The sequence below is a fragment of the Macaca thibetana genome, chromosome 20, assembly GCF_024542745.1.
Source record: "Macaca thibetana thibetana isolate TM-01 chromosome 20, ASM2454274v1, whole genome shotgun sequence".
Classification (NCBI taxonomy): domain Eukaryota; kingdom Metazoa; phylum Chordata; class Mammalia; order Primates; family Cercopithecidae; genus Macaca; species Macaca thibetana.
In genome coordinates, this window is record NC_065597.1 from 19,410,479 (window position 1) to 19,436,545 (window position 26,067).

At 37.5% G+C, this 26,067-nt stretch overlaps 1 protein-coding gene across 4 annotated transcripts in view; it reads left to right on the forward strand.

Moving 5' to 3' along the window:
• CNTNAP4 (contactin associated protein family member 4) overlaps positions 1–26,067 on the forward strand; it is a 990,511-nt gene that overhangs the window by 883,886 nt on the left and 80,558 nt on the right. For all 4 annotated transcript variants that reach the window (XM_050772661.1, XM_050772659.1, XM_050772660.1 and 1 more), the window contains 4 exons: positions 6,246–6,395; positions 11,611–11,782; positions 20,599–20,705; positions 24,091–24,210. In XM_050772661.1, coding sequence (XP_050628618.1) covers positions 6,246–6,395; positions 11,611–11,782; positions 20,599–20,705; positions 24,091–24,210 — 549 coding nt within the window. The remainder of the gene's footprint in view (positions 1–6,245; positions 6,396–11,610; positions 11,783–20,598; positions 20,706–24,090; positions 24,211–26,067) is intronic.

Below are 26,067 nucleotides of genomic sequence, written 5' to 3' on the forward strand. Positions count from 1 at the left end.
TGGCACTTTAGAGTGCTGAAATACAGCTGGAAAGAGGCAATACCCTTTGGTGTTTCCCTAAGGAATGGCCTAGGTATAATTGCCTTTTGCACCTTTGCAGAACTCCTACCCTATATGGCAGGATGATTTTTTTGTTATACATCGTGCGCTATAGATATGCGTTGTAGTCTTATGAGAGGGTGATGACAACTAAGCTCTCATGTTTCTGATGCAATTTAGGAGTGGAACTAGAAGATGATCTATAGAGAGGGAGTAGATGTAAATCTTCCCTCTCCTGCTGTGTTTTGTGTGTTTATGTGATTTAGGCTGAAAGACAGAACAAAGAGAGCAACAGAAAGAGAAAGAGAGAGAGAACGTTCTAGTCCATAATCTTATCCTCTCCAACCTGCAATTGCAAACACTTCCATTTACTATTCCATCCTTCCATTATTCCAATTGGCATTGTCAATGTTTTCCATCCAAAGACTGCAATGAACATATCTGGAGTTAAACAAGTTGAATTTATTGCTTATTGCAACAGAGAGAACACACCCTGGAAACCAAGGGTTGTGTGAAGACAAAGGTGTTAGGATGACATAGGATTTGGGGTTATGTTAGCTGATTTGAGGGAGGTTTCAAGGAAGTGAAAAATTGCTGTAGACGAAATGCTGTCAGGAAGTGAGGGTAATTCTATGATTAGATATCTTTGTAAACCTTATCTAGAAGGATGAAGGAATGAAGTAAGGCTTAAGTTGTAATTGGTAAATACAAAACAAAACAATTGGTCATTCATAAGTATTGGGAGAGAGAGAAGTTTGTGTTTTGTGGTTTGTGCGGTAGCCTTGTTTCTGTCTGTGTTTAGACAAGATTGTAAAGTAGTCGTGACTTTTCCCCGCCTTCTTTCCATTATAGTCATAGAATGGCCTTGTCTGATGTTGGTGTTCTGTGTTATTGTTGACATTCAGCAGAAGAACACCAAAGCCTAGCCCTCAGTGCTAGCCAGATTCTCACAACACCAAGGTCTCACTGATGGTATCAGGCCATGTCCTAGCTGTTGGGGCCTATTTTTCTTAGAGTTAATTGTTTAACTTGAGCAAAAAATAAAATAAAATAAAATAAAATAAGGGATACACCTGTCTTGCAGACAGGGCAGAGTGTAGGTTTTGGAGTCAGTCTTGGTTTTCTGTTTTCCTTCAGCTATCCAGCAACTGGATATGACCTCGGTAGTTTCTTTTCCTCTCTCAGTCTCATTTTCTCCTTTTCTAAGATGAAAATAATGATAGTTGTAGTGAAGATTAAATGATACTATGCATAGAAAGCTCCCAGTATTTGTTATAAGTAATACCTCAGTAAAATTATTATTTTATTATTATGACAACGTGTTCCTTCCCAGACTTAAAAGTTCTGAGTAGTGGGACTGGTGCACAGAATTTTCATTCAGTTACACAATGTCAGAAACAAGAAAACAAATCCAAATTCTATGATTTCTCTTTCTCTTTCCTGTTTCACAGTGGTGTGGCCCTTGAAAGGGGCCATCCTATTATCAGAGCCAGTAATGGAAAGTTGTATCCTTACAAAACAATTAGAATCTAATTTTAAATTAGGTAGAGTTAGTTGAAATGAGTTAATGGGACCTTTTGTGATTGGAGTAATATATTCCAACTGACAGGTATTAAGTCTCCTCATCATAGTAAATAATGTTTGTTACAAAGGACGCTTGGGAAAAGCTGTCTGAAGGTTCCCCCACAAACATGGCACAACTTCATTCTGTTCACAACCTGTAACCTGCTAGCTTGTTAGATGAATGTGTTTGAATGTGTGCCAAATTACACAGTGGGTTGCTCTGGCAGTGTTTTGTTCTTAATCTATTTTTTGCTTCTGTATGGACAATAGGCCTCCCCAAGCCTTTTGGTTAATCCTGTTGCATGCCTAACCAATAACTGCCCAGAGCCCTGCTACTCAAAGTGTGGTCCCTGGACCAGCACTGGCTCGGTGAAATACTTTTAACTGATCTACGATGAGATGAATGTAAAAATTGAGATTAAACTCCTAGAAACTGGTAAAAAGAGATCACTGCAATATGTAAGCACATGGTTAGTGGGCTTGTATTTTACCTTTTATTTATTTATTTGTTATTGTTTTATTTTATGTTTTAAAATTTTTGATTTGGGGTACAAGTGCAGGTTGTTACATGGGCATATTGCATGGTACTGAGATTTGGGCTTCAATTGAATCCATTACCCAAATAGTGAACATGGTACCTGATAGGTAGTTTTTCAATTCTTGCCCCATGCCCTCTCCCATTCTGAAGTCCCCAGTGCCTGTTGTTCCCATTTGTATGGCCATGTGTACCCAGGCATTAGCTCCTACTTATAAGTGAGAACATTCTGTATTTGGTTTTCTGTTTTTGTGTTAATTCACTTAGGATAATAATCTTCAGCTGCATCTATGTTGCTGCAAACAATGTTATTTCGTTCTTTTTTATTGCTACATAATATTCTGTGATGTCTATATGCCACATTTTCTTTATCCAATCTGTCATTGATGGGCACTTAGGTTGATTCCATGTCTTTGCTATTGTAAATAATACTGCAGTAAATATGTAAGTGCAGGCATTTTTTTTGGTCAGCAGTCCTCAAGCTTTTTGGCACCAGGGACTGTTTTCATGAAAGACAATTTTTCTATGGACTGTAATGTAGGGGGGATGGTTTCAGGATGATTCAGCACATTAAATTTATTGTGTACTTTATTTCTATTATTATTGTAATATATAGTGAAATAATTATACAACTCATCATAATGTGGAATCACTGGAAGCCCTGAGCTTGTTTTCCTGCAACTAGGTGGACCCATCTGGGGGTGATGCGAGACAGTGACCATCAAGCATTAGATTCTCATAAAGAGTGTGCAACCTAGATCCTTCGCATGTGCAGTTCACAATAGGGTTCGAACTCCCAGGAGAATCTAATGCTGCCACTGATCTGATAGGAGGCAGAGCCCAGGCAGTAATGCAAGTGATAGGAACAGCTGTAAATACAGATGAAGCTTCACTTGCCTGCCAGCCACTCACCTTCTGCTGTGTGATCCGATTCCTAACAGGCCACAGACCCAGTATCGGTCCATTACCCTGGGGATTGGGAACCCCTATTTTTGGTAGAATGATTTATTTTCCTGAGAGTATAGATCCAGTAATGGGATTGCTGGGTCAAATAGTAATTCTATTTTTAGTTCTTTGAGAAATCTCCAAACTGCTTTCCACAGAAGCTGAACTCATCTACAGTTCCACCAACAATGTACAAGCATTCCCCCTTTTTTTCTGCAGCCTTGCCAAAATCTATTTTTTTAGTAATTTATTTTCATCATATTTTATAAAAGTTTCAATTTGCAATAGATCAGAAAATAAAATGTTCTTCCCCACAGATAGTTTGAGAAGAACTGTTGGACACCAATGGAAAGTCTGAAATGAAATAAGGGAAGTAGAGTCTTGCACAAAGGGCTTTGGAAATGAGATGTAGGAGAAATGCCAGGGGCAGGTGGTAGACTGGGAAGGGTCTGTACATGTGACACAGAGAGTATATAAGAAATTTCTCTCTAAATGAGTGAAATCTATCTTAAAGGAAGCACTGGATGACAAATCTAGGACATCTGATTTATTTTAATCCAGTCTTATACCATCAAGGATTACATAACTCTATTCAGCTGTCTATTTCAGAGTCCACTCTTAGAAAATGTGTCTAAAAGTATCTAACCTACATTCTTCCTATTCCAGTTTTCAGGCCTCTCCTATTATCTTACACAAACCAAACCAGAGTTGGGTCTTCGATAATCTTTTTTGCTTCATGGATGTGATGTAAAAGTGAGCTTCTGTGCCCTGGCTAAAATTTGTGTTAGACTAAATACGTCCAGGGCAAAGACATGTAATCACCTAAGGCAGCTTTGATGCATTTTTGATCCAAATGCATGTGGTAGAAATTGCTCAGGGAAATAAATCACATATATCAGAAAAGGGGTTTACATAAAATCAGTAAAGAAATCACATGCAATATCAGAAAACAGGCTGTTTGGGTTTGATAGATTGCTTATATTTTTTGTTTACTAATTTGATCTGCAGAATCACACAGAGTTGACTCTTCAAATGGATGTAAACCTGACTGGTAAATTCATGACAAAGACGCTTAGATTTCACATCTCTGCTCAATATTTAACTACAGAGCTCCTTGTAGAATCGATTGCCTGTAAGAGGAAAAGTCTATGCATTCTGATGGATTCATGATACTGGGGCTTCCTTAGGAGGGACTAGAGATTGCGTTTTAGAGGTGATAAGAATATATCGATTTTTGATTTTAGCAACTTTTGACTTTATACATATATACATATATATGCACTTGGAAAATACAGGAAAGTATGTAAGTAAATAGAAACAATCACATTTTTCCTTCATAAAAAGAAAAAAAAAGTTTCTTTCTTTCTTTTTTTTTGCCCAGGTTGGAGTGCAATGGTGCAATCTCAGCTCACTGCAACCTCTGCCTGCTGGGTTCAAGCAATTCTCCTGCCTCAGCCTCCCCAGTAGCTGGGATCACAGGCATGTTCCACTATGCCCACCTAATTTTTTGTATTTTTGGTAGAGACAGAGTTTCTCCATGTTGGTCATGCTGGTCTCAAACTCCCGACCTCAGGTGATCCGCCTGCCTCAGCCTCCCAAAGTGCTGAGATTACAGGCATAAGCCACCGCACCTGGCCAAAAACTACTGTTTCTATGTAAGAACATTTCTGTTCAGTCCCTTGCCATACTTACATAAGAATATAGTTAGAGCCGGACACGGTGGCTCATCCTGTAATCCCAGCACTTTGGGAAGCCAGGTGGGCGGATCACGAGGTCAGGAGATGGAGACCATCCTGGCTAACATGGTGAAAACCCGTCTCTACTAAAAATGCAAAAAAAATTAACCGACTGTGGTGGTGGGCGGGGGGCTGAGTCAGGAGAATGGCATGAACCCAGGAGGCGGAGCTTGCAGTGAGCCGAGGTCGCGCTACTGCACTCCAGCCTGGGTGACAGAGTGAGACTCTGTCTCAAAAAACAAACAAACAAATAAAAAAAGGAATATAGTTAGAATTGTATATAAATATAGAGAGAGTTTATTCTCATTGTTTATTATAGTTAAGTTCTCAAAAGTCTGTGGACACTGAATTAGGGAATACTGAACCTTTGCTTTTGGGGGAAATAACAGGGTTAGGTTCCTGGGAGCCTCTGTCACATTTTCTCAACCAGTCAGTACATAATCTTGTTTTATGTGTGTTTCTGTTTAAGGACGTCTTCTTTAGTTTAATGTTGTTGGCTCATTAACATTGGACTTATGGCCAACAGCACCATAACTCATGCGTGAATGAAACTTATCTAACATGTATTTTCTCCAAGAGACACATCACAGCCTTCTTGTTCTTAGGAATGCTAGTCAACAGTTCACTATGATGTTTGGGGGCCACTTTAAACAGTGAAATCACGAACAAACTTACAAAAATGTAAAGAAAATGTGATTTACAGTATGAGAGCCAAAGCAATAAGGGAGAACATTGCCCTGTTTGACCTCAGCAGGAAATGTGGACAGGGCCGCTTAAGGTCTTTACTGCTCTGTGCATGTCCTCAAATGACTGAGAACGCCCCTTCAGATACTGATTTGAGAGTTATAAGTAAGTTCTAGTAAGGAACCAAATTCTCAAATATAAAACCTACAAATTACGAGGATCAATTGCATATACATGGCTTTTTCACAGTGCATTATTTTTAACTTTACGTTATACCTGTAGACTTTCACTATTTATTAATAGTTTATTCCAATATTGTTGTAATGATTGATGGTATAGTTTGCTAAATATTCTATTATCCTACCATAAAAAGGTGGTTATCAAAAAAGTATAAAGTAGCAGGTAAACCATTTTATTGGGTATATCTTTGAATTTTGGGAATTCCCAAATCCTTCCTCCCTAAGAAGGAAATTACATAGATGGAAGCTAAAATCAATCTATGACAAATAATTGAAATATTTTAACTATCCAGGATTGTCCAGGGTTGGGAATTTAGAATGCCCCATTTCCACACAGAGGATGTTGATTTCCTATTTGTCTCCCTTTCCTTGTTGATGTGATTGTGTTTAATTAATAGAGTTAAGAACTATAGCCAATTGAGTGATGTGTATATTGCTGTTTCTAACCAACTCCTTATAGTGCTCACTATTGAGAGAGATCTCTAACTGATTTCATCTCCCCAGGTGTCGGATTAAATGATGGGCAGTGGCATTCTGTCTCTTTATCTGCTAAAAAGAATCACTTGAGTGTGGCGGTGGATGGCCATTTGGCTTCTGCTGCTCCTCTGCTGGGGCCTGAGCAGATTTATTCAGATGGCACCTATTACTTTGGAGGTAAGAATAGGCACCAGGCTCTATGAGCAACTGAACCATATTTGCATTAGTGCCCCCGTGTCTTGGTGAAGTCATCGTATTTTAACCAATGTGAATACTAAGGAATAATTTTTCACTGTCTTTGATCAGGGAAATTTTGGGTGGATCAAGTCGAAAAATTCTGACCTGAAATGCATTTCCGCAAGGTGGACTTACTTCTGTTTACAGTTTCTATAATGAGATTGATTTTGAGTAGGCCATCGTCTTCGGTTTTTATATCCAAACCTTGTTATATTTTCCTAATGTTAAATGATCCTTATATGTCTTCTGATTTTATGGGCTGATTTAATTGCAGTATTTTCTTGATTATGCCTCTTAGCTCCTTCAGAGCATTTTTATTGCTTCCCTACTGTCCAGTACAGAAGGACAATATTATGCCAAAGGACAAATAATTTAACTTAATCAGCCCCAGCAACCTCTTCTCCTTGTTAAGCATAACGCACTGATACATTTGATGAAATCAGGGCATCAGCCTTCGACACCAGTTCATCTCCCTTAGAGAACAAAACAAATGAAGTGTCCACCTGCCCAGTAGATGTTTGTTTGAACTAAAAGCTTGGAAAAGAAAACCCAAAAATTGGAAACGAATTTTTATCACTGGAAAATTGAAACAAATGTTCTTTTCCAAAACTGCCAGCAGTAAGACTCACTTCTAATCATGTTGAGGTGTTGCTTATGTTAGCGTTGTTTTGTCATTGTTATGTTACATTTTAATAATTGCTTGTATCTGGAATCATTTTTGAATTCGATAGAGGTAGCTCAGTCTTTATTATTCACTAATAAAATACAAATTATTTTCTAAGTATTGACAGTGAGCACACAGTCCATGAATCAATTTACAGGATTCTAAAAGCAAAAGAACAAACAAAAAGAACTGCTACATAATCCATTATTGTGAAAGGCTGCTTAGGGCCAACAATCTGAAAATATATAATCGCTTCCTTTACTGAGATGTTTAAACCGGGCTGCTTATAAAACCTTTTGGAATATATGATTGATTTTATGGCAATCCGTAGTAACACATTCTTTTAATAAATAGTAAGATATGTAGAACAACTTAACCAAGAGCTTTCACTTCAAAGGAAAAGATTTAGAAGCACTAAAAGAGATAAGGGAAAAAATAGGCATATTGTTAAATGATGCAAAATAAAAGACTGGATAAAATTGTTTGTAAATCATGAAAATAGAATCATCATTCTTCACATATTTTATGTCCTTCATGTTCAGGTTTAACAATGCCTAGCTAGTTTATATAAATGTTTACTCTAGTGATTGCTTTTATTCATACTGTAATGTTACTTTATAGTGAAATATATTGCACATGTACTCTGTAATTTTGCTTGTTTTTATTATGATACATATGATATACATCATCTTTTTAAAAAACATTTTTGAATAGTTTTAGATTTACAGAAAAGTTGCAAAGATACAGAGTTCCTGCACACCCCACATCCAGTTTCCTCTATTGTTCACACCTTATATCATATATACATTTTAAAGATTACTAACCATTTTTCTTAAGTGTACACCTACCCATGTGTCCCTCTGCTAAAGAAATGTGATCAATGCGTGTCTGTCTCTTGCATCATATGTTTTGATCTCCCATGTAAATGCTGTCCTGAATTTGGGTTTTATTCTTCCTTCATGTTTATTATAATTTTACATATATTAAGGTGTTTCTAAATAATATATTGTAAGAGTTTCCACAGTAAAATTCCAACTTCAGGGCTTTCTTAAAAAAAATTACAAATCTCAAGTTTACTTAGGTATCTCTGTTTATTCAGTCATTTTTTCAATTGATGTTCTTTCACATCAGAATATGCTTGACCTTGGCATGAGATTCTATTGGTCATTAAATACAAGCCCTGCAAAATCCAGGCCACCCTAACAGTTCCAGGGCTGGAAGCAAGGAGCCAAATGACAGCAAAAGGCCTGCTGCCAAACTCTGCCCTGCACTTCCCAGCCTTGTGCTTCCAGAACCAGGTTAAGGAGATCCATCTTCCAAGAAGCCCACTTAGGGGTTTCGGACTGGAAATTCTGGATCCTGGGAGTGAACTAGAGGGGAAAGGGTTCTAAGTGGACACATCACCTTTTCCTCTGAGGCCTTTTGGTACCATAGGCAAGAGCATGACTGGAGGAGGGCTAAAGTAGGGTCCCTAAAATGCAAGACTGGCACAGGGACCTGGGTGGTACAGGCAGTGGGGTGATCAACTCTTGCCAACTTTAGCTGAAAGTCCTTCATCCTGGAAACAACCTCCCTCCCCAGTTCTCGGGTGAACTGTGACAGTCTTTCACCCTGCAAAGTTCTATGTAGATGAGGCTGCTCTCTATCACTAGGATCTGTGTTGTCTAGGTGGAAAGTGTTTTTTAGATAATTCTTCAGCCAGTTCATGTTCAAGTAAAAAGTTATTCTGTGTTGTGAGACACGTCTCATCAGTTCTCCTTCTCTCTCAATTTAACCGCAAGTTACCAGTTATTTTATCTGGGCTGTTCCAACAGCCTGGGTTATAGCTCCAGTCTTTACCAGTCTTGACAGTGGCTGTCATATTGGGAGAGTGGGCTGCTCCTGGACTAGCAGCACTCTATATATGCCACACCAGACTTCTATTATCCAGCCATCACTTTTTACTCTGGACTTTTTCTTCCACCCTCAAACAGGTGCTTTTCACAAAGTCAGACTGCATTGTGGTGGTACATTCTGCTCAGCTTTTATCATTTATAAATTACACATTTTAAACTTAGATTCTCTAAATTCAGAATGACTGAGTGTCTCATTTCTCTAAATTCCCCCATGGAATCTTTTGCAATGCCTAACACGCCATGCGGCACAAGCTGGGGATACTGTGTGCAAAATTCTCACATCCCCCTCCCTTGTGTAAAGCAAACATTCTCCATCCAATGAACTGACTACAGCACTGTGAAGTCTAACATGACATCTCACTTCTGCTGCAGTGACATATAGCGATAATTTATCTGTTATCCTCAGAGATGCTTAACATGCTGACTGCCTCCAGTAATGGATCCATCCATTAATTCAGCATTAAGTATTCTTCAGAAATCTTCCTATTTTAGGACTTTCATCTCAAATTGGGCTCAGTGCTGAACTTCTCTCTGGTATTGCATTATATTAACTTGTTGCTGCCTCTTATCATAGACTAATGAGGCTAACCTGGGTTGAACCCCTCTTTGTTCGTAGAATCTCTTGCTTACTGAACATTGTAGCTAGGAATATGAATTGCCTCATGATAGGATAGTATGCTTTCTGTAAAATTCCATGATCTTTCCTTGTGACTCTGGGTTTGCTTAGCTTTGTTCCCTACAGGCATATTGCACAATTTATTTTATTCTGAATTAGTTTGAGATGTGTCAGGAAACGCCACCTGGAGAAAAGAAGATTAGCAGAGTTATTTGTATTCCTGGCATATTATAGTTGCTTCAAAATACTATTGAACTATTATCCTTTCAGTTGTTACCCTAACATTCTTAATTGGCTAATAAGTCTTTCAGAATACATACTGAGATTATGGTAACCATATCTTATACTACAGAAGAAATTTAAGCACTGGAAATGTGTGTAGTGCCATGTACAATAAATTAACACTCAAAAAGCTTTGATGAATTTATCTTGATACATTGAATTTGAAACTTCAAAGTCTCCATTAGGTTAAAATAAGATGTTTCAGTGTCTGATAATAGTTTTAAATTTGAATGTTGTCCTTTACTTGCCATATAAATGTATTTTGTCAGGAAAACAAAGCATTAAGGAAGAATATTATCAGTCAAACAATTTAATTATAGTGGAAATTCACAAGTAGAAAACTAGTGTGGTTTGTACAGGAATTAAGAAGTCGCTGACTCACTTCTTATTCTTTGAAATTGTGATAGTGTTTGATGATTATCATGGCAAATAAAGATTAATTAAAAAATAACCACCCATCTAGTCTCTATGTCCATGGGTTCATTTGTTTTGATTTTTAGGTCCCACAAATAAGTGAGAACACATAATGTTTGTTTTTCTGTGCCTTGCTTATTTCACTTAACATAATGACCTCCAGTTCCATCCATATTGTTGCAAGAGGCTGGGAAGGGTAGTGGAGTTTGGGGAGAAGTAGGGGATTGTTAATGGGTATAAAATACCATTAGAAAGAATCAATAAGACCTACTATTTGATAGCACAATAGGGTAACTATAGTCGTTAATAAATGTGCATTTTAAAATAATAAAATAGTTTAATTGAATTGTTTATAAAACAAAGGATAAATGCTTGAGAGGATGAATACCCCATTCTCCATGATGTAACTATTTCACATTGCATGCCTGTTTCAAAACATCTCATGTACCCGTATATACACCTACCATGTATCCATACAAATTAAAAATTGAAAAAATGTAATACATGTATTCATACTCCATAAACTTATTATTCCACTTGGATAGAGAAACATTTAGAATGCCATTAGACCACAGACAATAATGGTTAATATTATATTTATTATTTAAATAATTATAAACAACCCTTATATAAATGTTAGAAAAAATCAATGTAAATGAAACATTCTTTTATGAGGCAAAGAATAAAATCAAACTGTGAAATATTTTTGATATTAAACCATCAAGACTTACTAAAATCCTTGTGTATATGGTTCCTTTATATATAGGAAAATGCAATAATTAATTAGATAAACAGTTGGTAATTTTATTCCAAGCCAAGAGAACCCATTTTCCAAAGAGTTAGCTTTATAAATACAAAGACATTTCACCATTATTAATGTATCTTTTCTTATACATAGTATATGCTTTCATCTTTTATGTTCTTAATTGTGCAATTCAAAAGACTAAATTCCCATCAGTAAGTTATATACAGTTTAATATTCCTGGCTGGCATGTTTAGGATTCTGGAGCTAATGTTTATATTTTTCAAATCCAGATCAAGCTAATATCCTTGCACATTATTATAATACTAGTGACTTCCTGGGAATGCTATGTAAATAAAAAATTCTTTGTATGAATTTCAGTTTGTAATTTAGATCAAACTAATAATGACTGCAGTCATTATTGCCTCCTTTAATACAGAAAAAATCATATGCCTCTTTCTTTTATTTTTTAAATGAAGTTGTCCATGATACTGAATTCTGATTCTTTATGATGTGTACTGGTTTTATTTTGTTTTTATCAGGTTGTCCTGACAAAAGCTTTGGATCCAAATGTAAAAGTCCACTTGGTGGATTTCAGGGATGTATGAGGCTCATTTCTATCGGTGGCAGAGTGGTAGATCTGATTTCAGTTCAGCAGGGGTCCCTTGGGAACTTCAGTGACCTTCAGATAGACTCGTGTGGCATCTCAGACAGGTAAGGGCAGTCTCACTTCATTTCGACCTCCTTTCAAACTTTGGCATTGGATTAAAATTTATGTATAAGATGAACAATTATTCTCTCCTCTTCCCCATTCTTATCTGTTCCACAGGAAATGGAGTGTATTTACATTACAAATAAGAAAAAATGCACACTTTGTTTAAATGTCATGTTTTAAATGACAGAATTTAGAAGACTTGGCCATGTTATGTATGGCTACATATGTATACATGCTACCAGTTCTCGAAAGATACTGTTGATGCTGCTGTAATTTTAGAGAAGTATAGATGTGTTAAAAAATATGTCATTAAACAATATATTAAGGCACTTGCACAGTAAAATTGATCATCAGGTGCCAATACATTTGAGACTATGTGGTTAGTTATCAAACTGGCATTTGCTACCCTGACAGCGGAATATTTTCCAAGGCAGGGGAATTCAACTGGTTTCACTTCACCTAATGTTCCTCTTTAACAACCCATTACCATCTTCTCTGCAGGGAAAATGAAAACAAACTTCTCTAGAGAAGCTTGGGATTGTAGTATTGATCAAGGTATAAGGATGATCAAAGAGTTTCAACAAGAGCATCAGTACAGGACGTGACAAGGCAGGACTTGAGAGTTAATTGTGGAGGACAAATAACCTTAAAAATAATATATATTTTTGGCTGGGCTCGGTGGCTCATGCCTGTAATCCAAGCACTTTGGGAGGCCAAGGCAGGTGCATCACCTGAGATCAGGAGTTCGAGACCAGCCTGGCCAACCTGGTGAAACCCCATCTCTACTAAAAATACAAAAATTAGCTGGGTGTGGTGGCAGTTGCCTGTAATCCCAGCTGCTTGGGAGACTGAGGCAGGAGAATCACTTGAACCAGGGAGGCGGAGGTTGCAGTGAGCCGAGTTCACGCCATTGCACTGCAGCCTGGGTGACAGAGCAAGACTCTGTCTTAAATAAATAAATAAATAAATAAATAAATAAATAAATAAAATTTTTTGAGACAAGATCTGGCTCTGTTGCCCAGGCTAGAGGGCAGTGGTGCGATCTTAGCTTACTGCAACCTCCACCTCCTTAGCTCAAGCCATCCTCCTATCTCAGCCTTCTGAGTCGCTGGGACTATAGGCACACACCACCAGGCCTAGCTAATTTCTGTATTTTTTGGTAGAGACAGGGTTTTGCCATGTTGCCCAGGATGGTCTCAAACACATGAGCTCAGGCTGTATGCCCACTTCAGCCTTCCTGAGTGCTGGAATTACAGGTGTGAGCCACTGCGCCCAGCCAAAAATAATAATTAGTAGTAATAATTGAAACCTGTGGTTAGGCATGAGCAACTATAGCTAAGTCATCTTGCCAGTCATGCTTTAATATCAAGGCTGTTAATTTTAATTATTGAGTTTAATGGAATGTCATAACCATTTCAGATTAAACAATTTTTAAAACAGTGTGACCAAATTAGCCTCTACCCTGTAGTAATGTTCAATATGTATTTTGAATAAATACATAAATTAGGAGCATCAAAAGTAACTTTTTACTTTTATGAGACATTTTGTCAACAAAAAGACTCTTCTATTTGTATCCAGCAGACCACTCAGTAATATTTGTCAATCCTGTTTTGAACACTGATAGATACTTCATGATGTCCAGAAAACAGTAATAATCACCATATTCAGCAATAGGAGTAGAAGGACATAATTTCCTCCCCACAAATACTCATTTATTTATTTAAAACAATTTGCAGAGAAAACAATTCTTTCTATAATGAAAGATGATATGAAAAGAGAGAATTTAGACATTAAACCTCAACTGGCTTGATTTGGGGATTGAATGACTTCTGGGTCCATTTGTTGCAAACTTGTCCATAGTTACAACCTTAACAGCTCTGGAACCTAAAACCTGATTTGGGGGAGGGCACACAGAGAGGCTTTCCGGGCCTGGCTTCTCAATATAAGGCTTGCTCACAGAGGCAGGGACTCCCCAACCCCTGATGAGGAGCAGCCATCGGGGAAACTGGCAGGGAGAGGCTCAGTCATGCACACTGTGGGTGGTAGTGCATGTTGATTATCTTGGATTGCAGAACATTCATTTGGTACAAGTATATCTACCCTTTGCCCTATGTGGACATGTTCTGGAGCTGCCATTTCACACAAGGACTCCCGGTTGCCTGCTTTCTGAAGGTACATACTTTCTGTAAAATAGAGGACCATCAGCACATTTGGAGAATATATCACTTTAGTGCTATACCTTAAAAATGCTTTTCAGAAATAGTAAATTATGGGTAGACCTTGACTATACATTTTCTTTTTAAAAGACACTTTAGGCTAACAGTAACCCTAACTATCTTAAAAATATAGCAAAAATCAAAGTAACATTTGCATACTTTTTAAATTTCCAGGTGTATCTCTAAACCTGTTGTCTTACACTCAGAAGAAGATATATATTTAGTTTGGTCTTATATGCTATACTTACTGACATGGCATCCCAAGATGGATGGCATCCCAAGAATTAAATGGAGCCTTTTAGAAAAAGGTCTGTGTACCATGCCTTATGCTAAGCACTTAACATGAATGAGCATTTAAATCAAGCCTCACAAAATCTCTTAGAACCTGTTCTTAATAGTGTTTGTTTCCTATAAATATGGAAACAGATGCACAGAGAGAATAAGTTGGCTAAAATGACATGGCTAAGAAAAGGCAGAGCCCAGCCTCTAGCCCAAGCACCGTGGATCTAGGGACGTCTCCCTGAAATGTTTGCCTGCCATGCCATGCAGCACCTCTGGGTGCAAGTTAACGTTTGGGGTGGTTAATATTTAATCCATGCATAATAAATGTATCATTTGATGGTTCAATAAACTGTAATTAAAAACAGGCAGTAACAGCCAGCCAGACATGGTGGCTCACACCTGTAATCCCAGCACTTTGGGAGGCCAAGACGGGTGGATCACCTGAGGTCAGGAGTTCAAGACCAGCCTGGCTAACATGGCGAAACCCCGTCTCTACTAATAATACAAAAAAATAAAATAAAATAACAAAGTCGAGTGTGGTGGTGCACGCCTATAATCCCAGCTCCTTGGGAGGCTGAGGCAGGAGAATCGCCTGAACCCAGGAGACGAAGGTTGCAGTGAGCCAAGATTTTGCCATTGCACTCCAGCCTCAGCAACATGAGTGAAACTCCGTCTCCAAAAACAAAAACAAACAAACAAACAGGCAGTAACGTTAAAAACATTAACAATCTGACAGGAACTTAAAACAAGGCAGGTTTTTAAAAAACTATAATTGACTTTAAGTTGGCTCAAACCTAAACATAAAGGTGTAAATACAAATGCACACACGTGTTCACGTTTATACCACATGGCTATTCACACACACTATACACATGCACCAATGTGACTTTTGCACACCGTTTCTCACGTGGACACTCATATGCTCTTTCACATAGTCCAAAGCTCCTTACACATTCACACACCATCCTTACACACGTTTATACAACTCACATATTAATCTTTACTCATGCACACTCACACGAACACAACCATTGTTTTACACTTCTACACTTATGAGTCATTCCCACATGTCTTATGTTCACATCTTCCTTACACAGAGTCACTCCCTACACACACACACACACAAACACACACACACACACACACACACACACACTTAGAAGCCCTCCCCTTGTCCTCTGTGGACATGCAGCAGGGTGGCCCTCAGTCCAGAGACTTCGGAGACAGATGGCTGAGGGGTGAGTACAGAACTGAAAAGGCAGCTGCTGTCCAGGTCCCCACATCTGGGGCCGAAATGTGAGTGGGACTGGGGCAGGAGTGATGGCTACTAAGACAAAAATTCTTACGAAGTTGCTTGGGCGTAAAACACTTATTAAAGGAAATTGTTAAGTATATCATTTGGTATCAAAGCACACCTGGGCTGCAGAGAGACCCCTGACAGGAACTAAGAGGCTGTTGAGTGACAATGTACACCTTGTGACCTTAGCAAGCCCAGTACCCAACTCCTGGCTTCCTTGCCTCCAGCCTCTGTACCTCCATCACCTGTCCTTCCAGTCCACTTCTGTTACCCAGCCCTCGGGCTCTGGCCTCCAGCCTCCACGGCACCATCCTCCACAGGCCCGTTGTTTTCCTCCTCGTTTCTGGTGGAGTTTCTACCTGCCTACCTTCCCTCCCCTCTTCTCCATGGAGCCCCCAAGCCTGCCCTTTGTTCCTTATGCTGACATACGGGGTTTATTCCAGTTGATTTGAAGATCATGGTGTTATTCTGCCTCCTCTAATACTGCAGGAATGGCCCTTTTGGAGGCGAGCGCTAGGGACATGAGGAGCTTGGTTCTTGTCAATATCAAAGTTTTGAGAAAGAATGTAAGATTTGAATGGTGGTGGTCACCATTATCCTAGCAGTCACCTGCACTTAGGTTTATTTCCCTAAATGTGATAATGTTGTATAGAGCTTACTTCAATATTAATTCCAGCAAATCTTTACATTGTATGAAAGCTTTTGAAATTTATATTGTAATGGACAGGGAATCAGGAGAAATCAAAATCTTACTATCACTTTAGGTTTGGGTATGTTGATGTAAGCATTTGTTCAAGTTCACAAGCAATGGAAATGATGGCAGTGTCTGAGGAAAAGCTTTAGTGGCTAGAGAAAATGGGTTAATAATTGTCTTATCTTGTATTGTAATGAATAGGGAGGAGGAAAGTGTAAAATACAACAGTTTAGAACATTTGGTGAGAATGAATACTATAGAACATAAATTGCCATAGATTACCAGTAGTAAACATTACGATAGTATAGTGACTTTAAATAAAAGTCACAATTTAATCTTTCACATTTGAATTAAAATTATGAAAAATCTGGTCTAACAAGAATCAAGAAAAATGGACTAGGTTGGTCTTTTTGAAGCAGATCAAATAGAAATAGCATATGTATCACAGCCATTTAAGAGTCATTCTTTTGGATTTTAGGCAAAGCCACTTAATATTGAACTCCTTTTAAAACATGGTTTGAGGTTTGCTACAGAATAACCTTTGGTTTTCTGTTCCTGCATTAGTTTGCTAAGGATAGTGGACTCCAGCTCCATCTATGTTCCTGCAAAAGATGTGATCTCATTCTGTTTTTATGACTGCATAGTATTCCATGGTGTCTGTGTACCACATTTTCTTTATCTGGTTTATCACTGATGGGCATTTAGGTTGATTCCGTGTCTGCCATTGTGAATACTAATGCAGTGAATACAACGTGTTCTTACTTATAAGTGGGAGCTAAATGATGAGAACACATAGACCCAAAGAAGGGAACAACACATACTGGGACCTGTTGGAAGTTGGAGGGTGGAAGGAGGGAAGGGAGGGGATCAGGAAAAATAACTAATGGGTACTAAGCTTTATATCTGGGTGATGAAATAATCTGTACAACAAACCCTCATGACACAAGTTTACCTGGTAACAAACCTGCACATAAGTTACCCCTGAACTTAAGAGTTAAAAAAAAAAAAAGACATAAATATACTCCATAGGGGGAAATAAAAGCCTTTTCTGAATAATGTCATTTCTGGTTTGATTACCAACTAGAATTGTTATTGTTTTAATATTTTAAAGTCTCCCTGTTTTTACACATTGTCGTTGATTTGAAATCTTAAAATTAATCATGATACATTTTAGAATGAATTCCTGTGAATCTATAAAAATGCTAAATATGTATAAACTTAATGGATATGAAGAGATGGTCATTATTAATTTTTGGTTTCTTAAAAAGCAGATTGTAAAGTAGCATTTCCTTATGATTATATTTATGGACATACACACAGATCTGTAAGTTTGTAGTGGTTGTTCATACGCAGTGAGATGCCAGTGACATTTCTTTTTTATTTTTTCCTGGATTGTTTAATTTCTGTACAGTGGACATCTCTTTTTTGTAACCAGGAAAAATACACAATATTGTTTTTAGTTAAAAATTGGAAAAAATTCTGTAAGCAAAACATGAAGTTTCCATCCTTTGTTTTAATAAAGGAGATGGCAAACCTGTGATCCCAGCACTTTGGGAGGCCGAGGTGGGCGGATCACGAGGTCAGGAGATCGAGACCATCCTGGCTAACATGGTGAAACCCTGTCTCTACTAAAAAATACAAAAAATTAGCTGGGCATAGTGGCAGGCGCTGGAGGCTGAGGCAGAAGAATGGCGTGAACCCAGGAGGCGGAGCTTGCAATGAGCCGAGAAGGCGCCACTGCACTACAGCCTGGGCAACAGAGCGATACTCTGTCTCAAAGAAATAAAAATAAAAATAAAGGAGACGGCAGAAACCCTATTATGAATATATTCTTGGCGAGTTTTGTAGTTTTTTTTAAAGCTGGGATTTTTTGGTAGATTTTTTTTAAAATGAGGCATTTAAAGCCTTAGTCTCTTGGTATGTTTCATTCTGAATCCTAAAAGGGATCAATAATTTGATCAGGGCTATTTGATCAAGTTCCCGAACTGTTTGCTCATGGTGCTCTAGCTGTCTCAGTAACTTTTTACCGCACGTCTAAGCTGAAAGATAGACCTAACACTTCGATTTTAAAAGTGGTTTAGCTACAAATAACTTAATAAGTATTTATTTCCTTACAACTGGCTAGCAGTGTCAGTGAGATGAGGCCATCTGTGTTTGCTTATTGGTGCTTAAAGAAGTTAGGTTCCTACCTCCCCAGAGACTGGGAAATAGGGGCTGTATCTTTCTTAATGCTTCCATTTCAAAGGGGTGGCTCCCAGGTCCTTGAAAGACATTCCCGGGTTGTAAAACAGGCAAGAGGCTGGGAGAAGATTTATATCTGAAAGGGACAAAGAAAGAATTGATCATGGAAAGTTTTCTAAAGTAAAGGCTCTAAGATAAGGGAGGTCAAGTGCCTATAGTCAGCAAGAAACCTATCCAAATTGTGATTAAGCTGAGGGGAATGTTAGTGCCATTTTAGTCCTTATAATCAGGAAAAAAAAAATCCATAATACCCTTTTCAGTTAAAACTGGAAAAATTCTGTAAGCAAAACAGGAAGTTCTCCTCCTTAGTTTTAATAAAGGAGACGGTAAAAACCCCATCACAAGTATGTTCTTGTAGGTTTTGTAGTTTATTTAGTTGTTAATCTGTAATGAATGAGGGCATTTAAAGTCTTGATCTCAATGTACCTTTCATTCTAAATCCTAAAAGTCATCACAAATCTGATTAGGGCTATTTTAGTCAATAACAAAACATTCCAAACTTTTTCATCTATGGTGCCCTATGTGTCTCGGTAATTTTCACCATGCCCCTAGGCCAAAAGACATTCCTAACACTAGAAATATATCCCTAACCTTAAAAAGTGGTTTGGGTCCAAAAAAACTAACAAATATGCCATAACAACCTAGGAATCTTTTGAAAAAAGTAATATGCATGATTTGGAAAATAATTATTTTTAATTAAACACAATTACTTAGTATGTGGACATGTGTGCCTGTTGAACACACCACCGTTTCTCAAGACTTGAAATCAGATCTGATTCCAGTGCCGGGCGCGGAGGCGAAAGCCTGTAATCCCAGCTACTCCAGAGGCTAAGGCAGGAGGATACAGGAGGCAGAACCCCTGCTCGAACCCAGGAGGCGGAGCTTGCAGTGAGCCGAGATGGTGCCACTGCACCCCAGCCTGGGCAACAGTGAGACTCTGTCTCAAAAAAAAAAAAAAAAAAACAACAACAACAACCAAAACAGCAACAACAACAAAAAACAGATGAGACTCCAGTAGCCTCATATTTTTGTTCAATGTTGATTTCACGTCGTACTTGCTTTTTAAAACATCAGTTACGGCCGGGCGCGGTGGCTCATGCCTAGAATCCCAGCACTGTGGGAGTCCGGGGCGGGCGGATCACGAGGTCAGGAGATCGAGACCATCCTGGCTAACACGGTGAAACCCCGTCTCTAATAGAAATACAAAAAAATTAGCCGGCCGTGGTGGCAGGTGCCTGTAGTCCCAGCTACTCGGGAGGCTGAGGCAGGAGAATGCCGTGAACCCGGGAGCGGAGCTTGCAGTGAGCAGAGATGGCGCCACTGTATTCCAGCCTGGGTGACTGAGGGAGACTCTGTCCAAATAAATAAATAAATAAATAAATAAATAAATAAATAATCAATTACTAAAACCCTGCTCCTCAAGGATAGGATGTGATTAAAGGGAATATATAATGATCTAATGTTGAAACTAAATTACCTCAGGCTAGTTAGTAAGTCACACAGTGTTTGATAGGTGCTGAGTATGACAGATATTTCTCTTGAAGACTTAAATTATCCTGGGAGTCCCTATAAGTTCTATTTTGCACCTTAGAGCACCCAGACACACTGCTTGAAATTTGTGAGTCTATACTGTGTATTCTCCTACATTCCTAGAAGTATACCTCAAGTGAAGAAAGATATTCCTCTGTCTTCCTTTTATCTTTTCTTCTATCTTTATTCCTTTTCCTTTCAGTGTTCGAACAATGTAGCAATTCAGTGTGATAAAATGTTATTTCATGTATGCCATGGATATTTCTGCCAACATATTGAATCCATGTTATGTCACTTAGGGAAAATGAAGGGCTCTGATACAGTGAGACATGTTGAAAATTAAGCAGTCACAACTATCTGAGAATTGGCTGAAATCTGATGAATGTATTGATCTAAGGTTTAGTTTTGTGATTAAAGTGATTTAACAACAGACTGAAGCATCATTAGTCATTATGTTATAGTTGAAATCCGTCTTTCTCGTGACCATGTATAAATGGTCAATACTTTAAGATATCTAAAAATGGAAACCGGTGATTGTATCTGCACCTTTTTTAGGTGTTCACCCAACTACTGTGAGCACGGTGGGGAATGTTCCCAGTCCTGGAGCGCCTTTCATTGTAACTGTACCAACACTGGTTACAGAGGAGCTACTTGCCATAACTGTAAGCGGAACACATCTGCTTTTTATTGCCCCTGTGATGGTTTCTTTGTCCCATTTCCTTTTTCATTCCTGTGTGTATATATGTCTGTTCTGTGCAAACTCAGCATCCAGTTGTTAATCCACATCTCATTTCATAAAGTAGTCAAGATAGCCTATAGAAGTACATAATATGAAACAGGTGAGAAAAGAGGAGGATATCTGGCAAAGGGAAAATATATAGAAGATGAAAGGTAGCTAAGGATCGAAAACAAATAAAATGCAGAAGGTGAATTTTGTTATCTTGCTCTGTTACTTGAATTGGGCCAGGATTTTGACACTAAACTTTCTAGAAGGCACAGTACAAGTGGAAACATGCTCAGTTACCAAATTCTTATTGTTCATGCAATTAAACAAAGAGATTCTCAGAAACAACCCTGGTTGGACTGGGGTGGGGTGGTTTGTGGCATGAAGATTCAGATATCCAATAGGGACTAGATGTCATGGTCTATTTGGAGAGCTGTAACATAATGCCATAGCCTAGGTTATTTACAAACTGCAGAAATGTATTTCTCACCATTCTGGAGGCTGAGAAGTTCAAGATCAAGATGCCAGCAGATTAGGTGAGGGTGTGCTTCCTGGTTCATAGACTTCCATCTTCTCACTGTGTCCTCACATGGTGGAAGGGCTGAGGGATCTCTCTGGGAAATCTTTTACAAGAGCACTAAATCCCACTAATGGGGGCTTCACTCTCATGGCCTAATCACTTCACTAAGGCCCCACCTCCAAATACCACCATACTGGGGACTAAGTTCCAACATATGTGTTTTGAGAGGACACAAACCCTCAGTCTATTGCACAGATAATCCTTATATTATCTTGCAACCCTATTTAATGAGGATGATAAGGAAAAGGGTGGTAGATAGTGATTAAATTTTGGTGGTAGATAGTTAATGTTATTCAATGCTTTCTAAATGCCAGGTACCGATCTAATATTTTATATGTCCTAGCTCGTTTAATTCTGATGGTCATCCTAGTAGGTGAATACTATTATAGGCAACTTACTTATAAAGAAATAGATATTAATCTACTTGTTCAAGGCTACTTAAAAGAGTTGAGGCAGAGTGAGGATGTGAACATGTGACATCATCTTCTAGAGCCTGGGATAACTACCAATATCCCTTTTTTCCTGTATTACGAATCCTGAATTTTTTTTTCTGATGAAATGGCTTACATGTGTTGTGAGGCTCATGTTATTTCATTGTCCAATTGTTCCGGGGTACAAATGGGAAGACCAAAATGCCCATTTTTCTGCCATTTTTTTCTGATTATTACTGACATTTCTGAGCAACTGAACTAATACTACCTCCTATATCCTTGATTTAAGACATGGGTGTTAGGTACAAAGCCATCAGTCTCACAACCCTTTGTCTATTACACTGTACTCCTGCCAGAGATGAGATTGGAATCCTGGGCTCCCAGCTCTGGGGGCCTGCACAGAGGACCCTCAGAAGCCCTGATTCAGTGCTGGGGAGGACATCACCAAGAGAATCTCCCAGCTCTACCACTATTGCCGGAGTCATTCCTGGGCATGAATTGTGTATATTGAGGTGCCTCATAAGATTTTTATGAAGAATATTAGCTGGTAATAAAGCCACACCTCACCTGTACCCACATGCCAAGTTATTTGACCCCGGACACCCAGCTAGTGGAGGGACAGTATATTTTAATTCTTTATATCCTCCATTATCCCCATGTAGTAACTAACTCAAAACAGAAAGCTATTCAGTGTTTTCATTGACTATTCATTTTAATTGTTATCAATGACTGAATCTAAATATAAACCAAACAACTCTGAAGACAAAAATCAGATAATAAATAGAGTTACTTTCATCTGTGACCCACAATTTGATCCAATAATTGAGTTTAACTTATTAGGTTCTTGAGAAAACGGCTCTAATAGAGTAGAAGGGTTTTTGCCCGTAACTATTCTGAGAAATGGAGCCAGAACAACAGTCTTGGCAATAGCGGAGGGCAGGAGATGGAGTTTGCTACGAAGCCTTATTAGGAAATAATCAGTAAACAGTCATGTTATAAAAAGTCAAGCCATACACATAAATCAACAGTCATGCTATAAAAAGTCAAGCCATACACGTAATTCAGAAGTCCTTCCAAGTATTCTTATCCAATCCTTTTCCACAACCAGTCCCACCACAAAGTTAGGATATTCTGCCAAACTCTTTCAAGGACTTTATGAACATATGTGTGTGTACATTGAAATGTATAAACTAGTCATTTTTACATACCCACATCCGTGCACAAAATGCAAATGTGACTGGAAAATGAACCATGCTTATATCTCTATCAGCATGATATATAATAGGAACAAAATAAAACCATCATACTGTGGAGAAGGGTGGAAGTAAATTTACATGATTACTTGAAATTTTGGTAACATAGAACAAATTAGCCATAGTATTTCACGTTGTCTAAACACTCATTAACATAATTTTCAAAACTAAAATAGATTCAGGGGCAAATATTCAGGGGATTGTTTATTTCTCGTTTCACAGAATAAAATGCTTAACAGAAGCTATTGGTATAATTGGCCAAGTGTTCAATGAGAGGTGTGCATTATACACAAGTGTTGATATGAAACTTTGTACATAGCAAATTTAGGATTATATAATTAAAAACATCCAAACATCCGATTATGGATCTAAACACATTGAAACCACTTGAGGGCATAGTTCATACAAGTATTTCTTCTGCTTTGAATTTTAATTATCTTGAATTCTCGTTACGGCATTGGTGGGAGTTTCTTTTGTAAATTACTCTAGAAATTATTGATGAGGAGCTTTGTGAACCACATTTGTTTTATGAAAAAATATTTTGTCTATAGTTAATTTTCTATGAGAACGGAGTATAGTTATGATTTAAAATGTTTCTATTGTATAATTATTGGCTAACAGCAGATTATTTAAGGAAGTTACACTGTTGTGCTTCAGACATTAGGTTATTACAAGGTGCTACTAGAATTAGAAATTCCAAAATATGTGCCGCAAGATAAGTTACGACGTTATACTTACAAGGCTATAACATTTAAACACCTACCTTCTCTTTCCTTGTTCTTCAGAATGTCAAAGTGGCTAAATTTTGGTTTTGACCAAGTGATTTCATTTTCATTTAGTGATTAAAAAAAGTCACGAAATCAATCTCATTTTTTCTATCAAATCACTTTCATCCATATTAATTTTAAAAAAGAATGAGTTTTGTTTTAAAGTAAGTTTTGCCTTTTCCCCTGGTCAGTAGTGTACATATTAAATTTCAAGACTTGCAGTATTTCATGTCCAAGATAAAAGTTGAGATTCATTTAATGCTATTCCATTAATGATGTTTTTTTTTTAAAGCTATCTATGAGCAGTCATGTGAAGCCTATAAGCACAGAGGAAATACTTCAGGGTTTTACTATATAGATTCAGATGGAAGTGGTCCCCTGGAACCATTTCTTCTATATTGCAATATGACCGGTGAGTTAATGAGCTTCTATTTTATAGTTAAATTTGCATGCATGTTTTAAATATGCAAAATTAAAATGAAATCAGCAGAATGTTGACCTAATTTGCAACTTGATTAAAATGTGTATTGTTCCTTAGAAAAACCGAACATAAATCTTAAAAAAATAGTTAAATGGTAATGACTTTAAATATCTTTTTTAATGCATGTGGCATCTGTGTAAAACATCTAATAATAAATGTTTCCAATTATGTCCCCAAACAAAAAGGATAGATTATTTCTGGGAGAAGATTGATACATGTAAAACTTTGCAGAATATTTACTTTTTAAATGTATGTAAACATAAAGTTTACATCTTCTGGAATTCTTTACTTACATGAATTTACATAGAAATTAATAAACATGGGAAATGTGTTTGATTAAATGCAATATTCGTCCATAATTTAAAACACTCAACAAATTACCAATAGAAGGAAGTTTCCTTATTTTAATAAAGACCAGAAAACCTTATAGCATATATTAGTTTACAGTGGAATTTGAAAGCTTTTCCTGTTACCACCTTTAATACCATTCTCGTCACCATTGTATTGGAGGTCCTAGACAGTGAAATAAAGGAAGAGAAAGAAATGAAAAACATAAATATTGGGGGAAAAAAAGACTCAGATTCTCATTATTCATAGATAATCAGATTGTGTATTAAAATACTCTAAACAATTTACAGATAAACTATTAAGATTAGGATTGCCATTGAACAATAAAATTAATTTTATTTTTGTATATCAACAATAACAATTAGAAAATAAACTTTTAGGAGATCATATTTTCAATAGCACAAAGTATCTCAAACACATGGTAGTAAATCTAATGAAAGTTGTACAAGGTTTCTACACAGATAAGTATAAAATGCCCTTTAGATGAAACTAATATCCTAAATAAATGGAGGAATATAAAATGTTCATTGATCATGCCTGTAATCCCAGCACTTTGGGAGGCCAAGGCAGGTGGAGACCATCCTGGCCAACATGGCAAAATCTCGTCTCTACTAAAGATACAAAAATTAGCTGGGTGTGGCACGCGCTTGTAATCCCAGCTACTCAGGAGGCTGAGGCAGGAGAATTGCTTGAACCCAGCAGGTGGAGGTTGCATTGAGCCGGGATTGTGCTACTGCACTCCAGCCTGGCGACAGTTTTTTTGAGACTCAATCTCAAAAAAAACCAAAAAACAAAAAACAAAAAACAAAAAAACAAAAAAAAGTTCATTGATTAGAAGACTCAATATTGTATAATATCAGTTCTTCCAAACTAGATACTGATTCAGTGCAAACCTAAATTAAAACTCAAGCAGGGTGTTTATTTATAGGTTGGTGTGATTATTTTGGTGAAAATCAACAAGCATATTCTAAAATTCATGAGTAAATACGAAGAGGCAAGAAGAACCAAGTCAATCTTGAAGAACAAATTTGAAGGATTCAACTCTACTAGATAGATACAGGCATTATACGGATAGCTATGTAAAGCTGTATATAATTGTCACAAAGATAGATAAGCCAGTAAAAACAGAATAGAGAATTTATAAACAGACTCACTCATATATGGATAATTGATTTATGGCCAAGGTGGCATTGATATGTAATGAAGGAAAGATGGTCTTTTCAACCAGTAGTGCTGCTGGAAATTGTACTTAAATGTCAGTAAAAGGAGTATTGATCTGTTCCACATCAAACACACACACACAAAATAGATTCTAGATGAACTGTGCTGTCTAACATGGTAGCCACTAGCCAGTGCCTATTTAAATTCTAATTTAATTAAAATTAATTACAAAACAAAATTACTGCATTTTAAAAATTTAAACTTAAATTTAAAAATTTA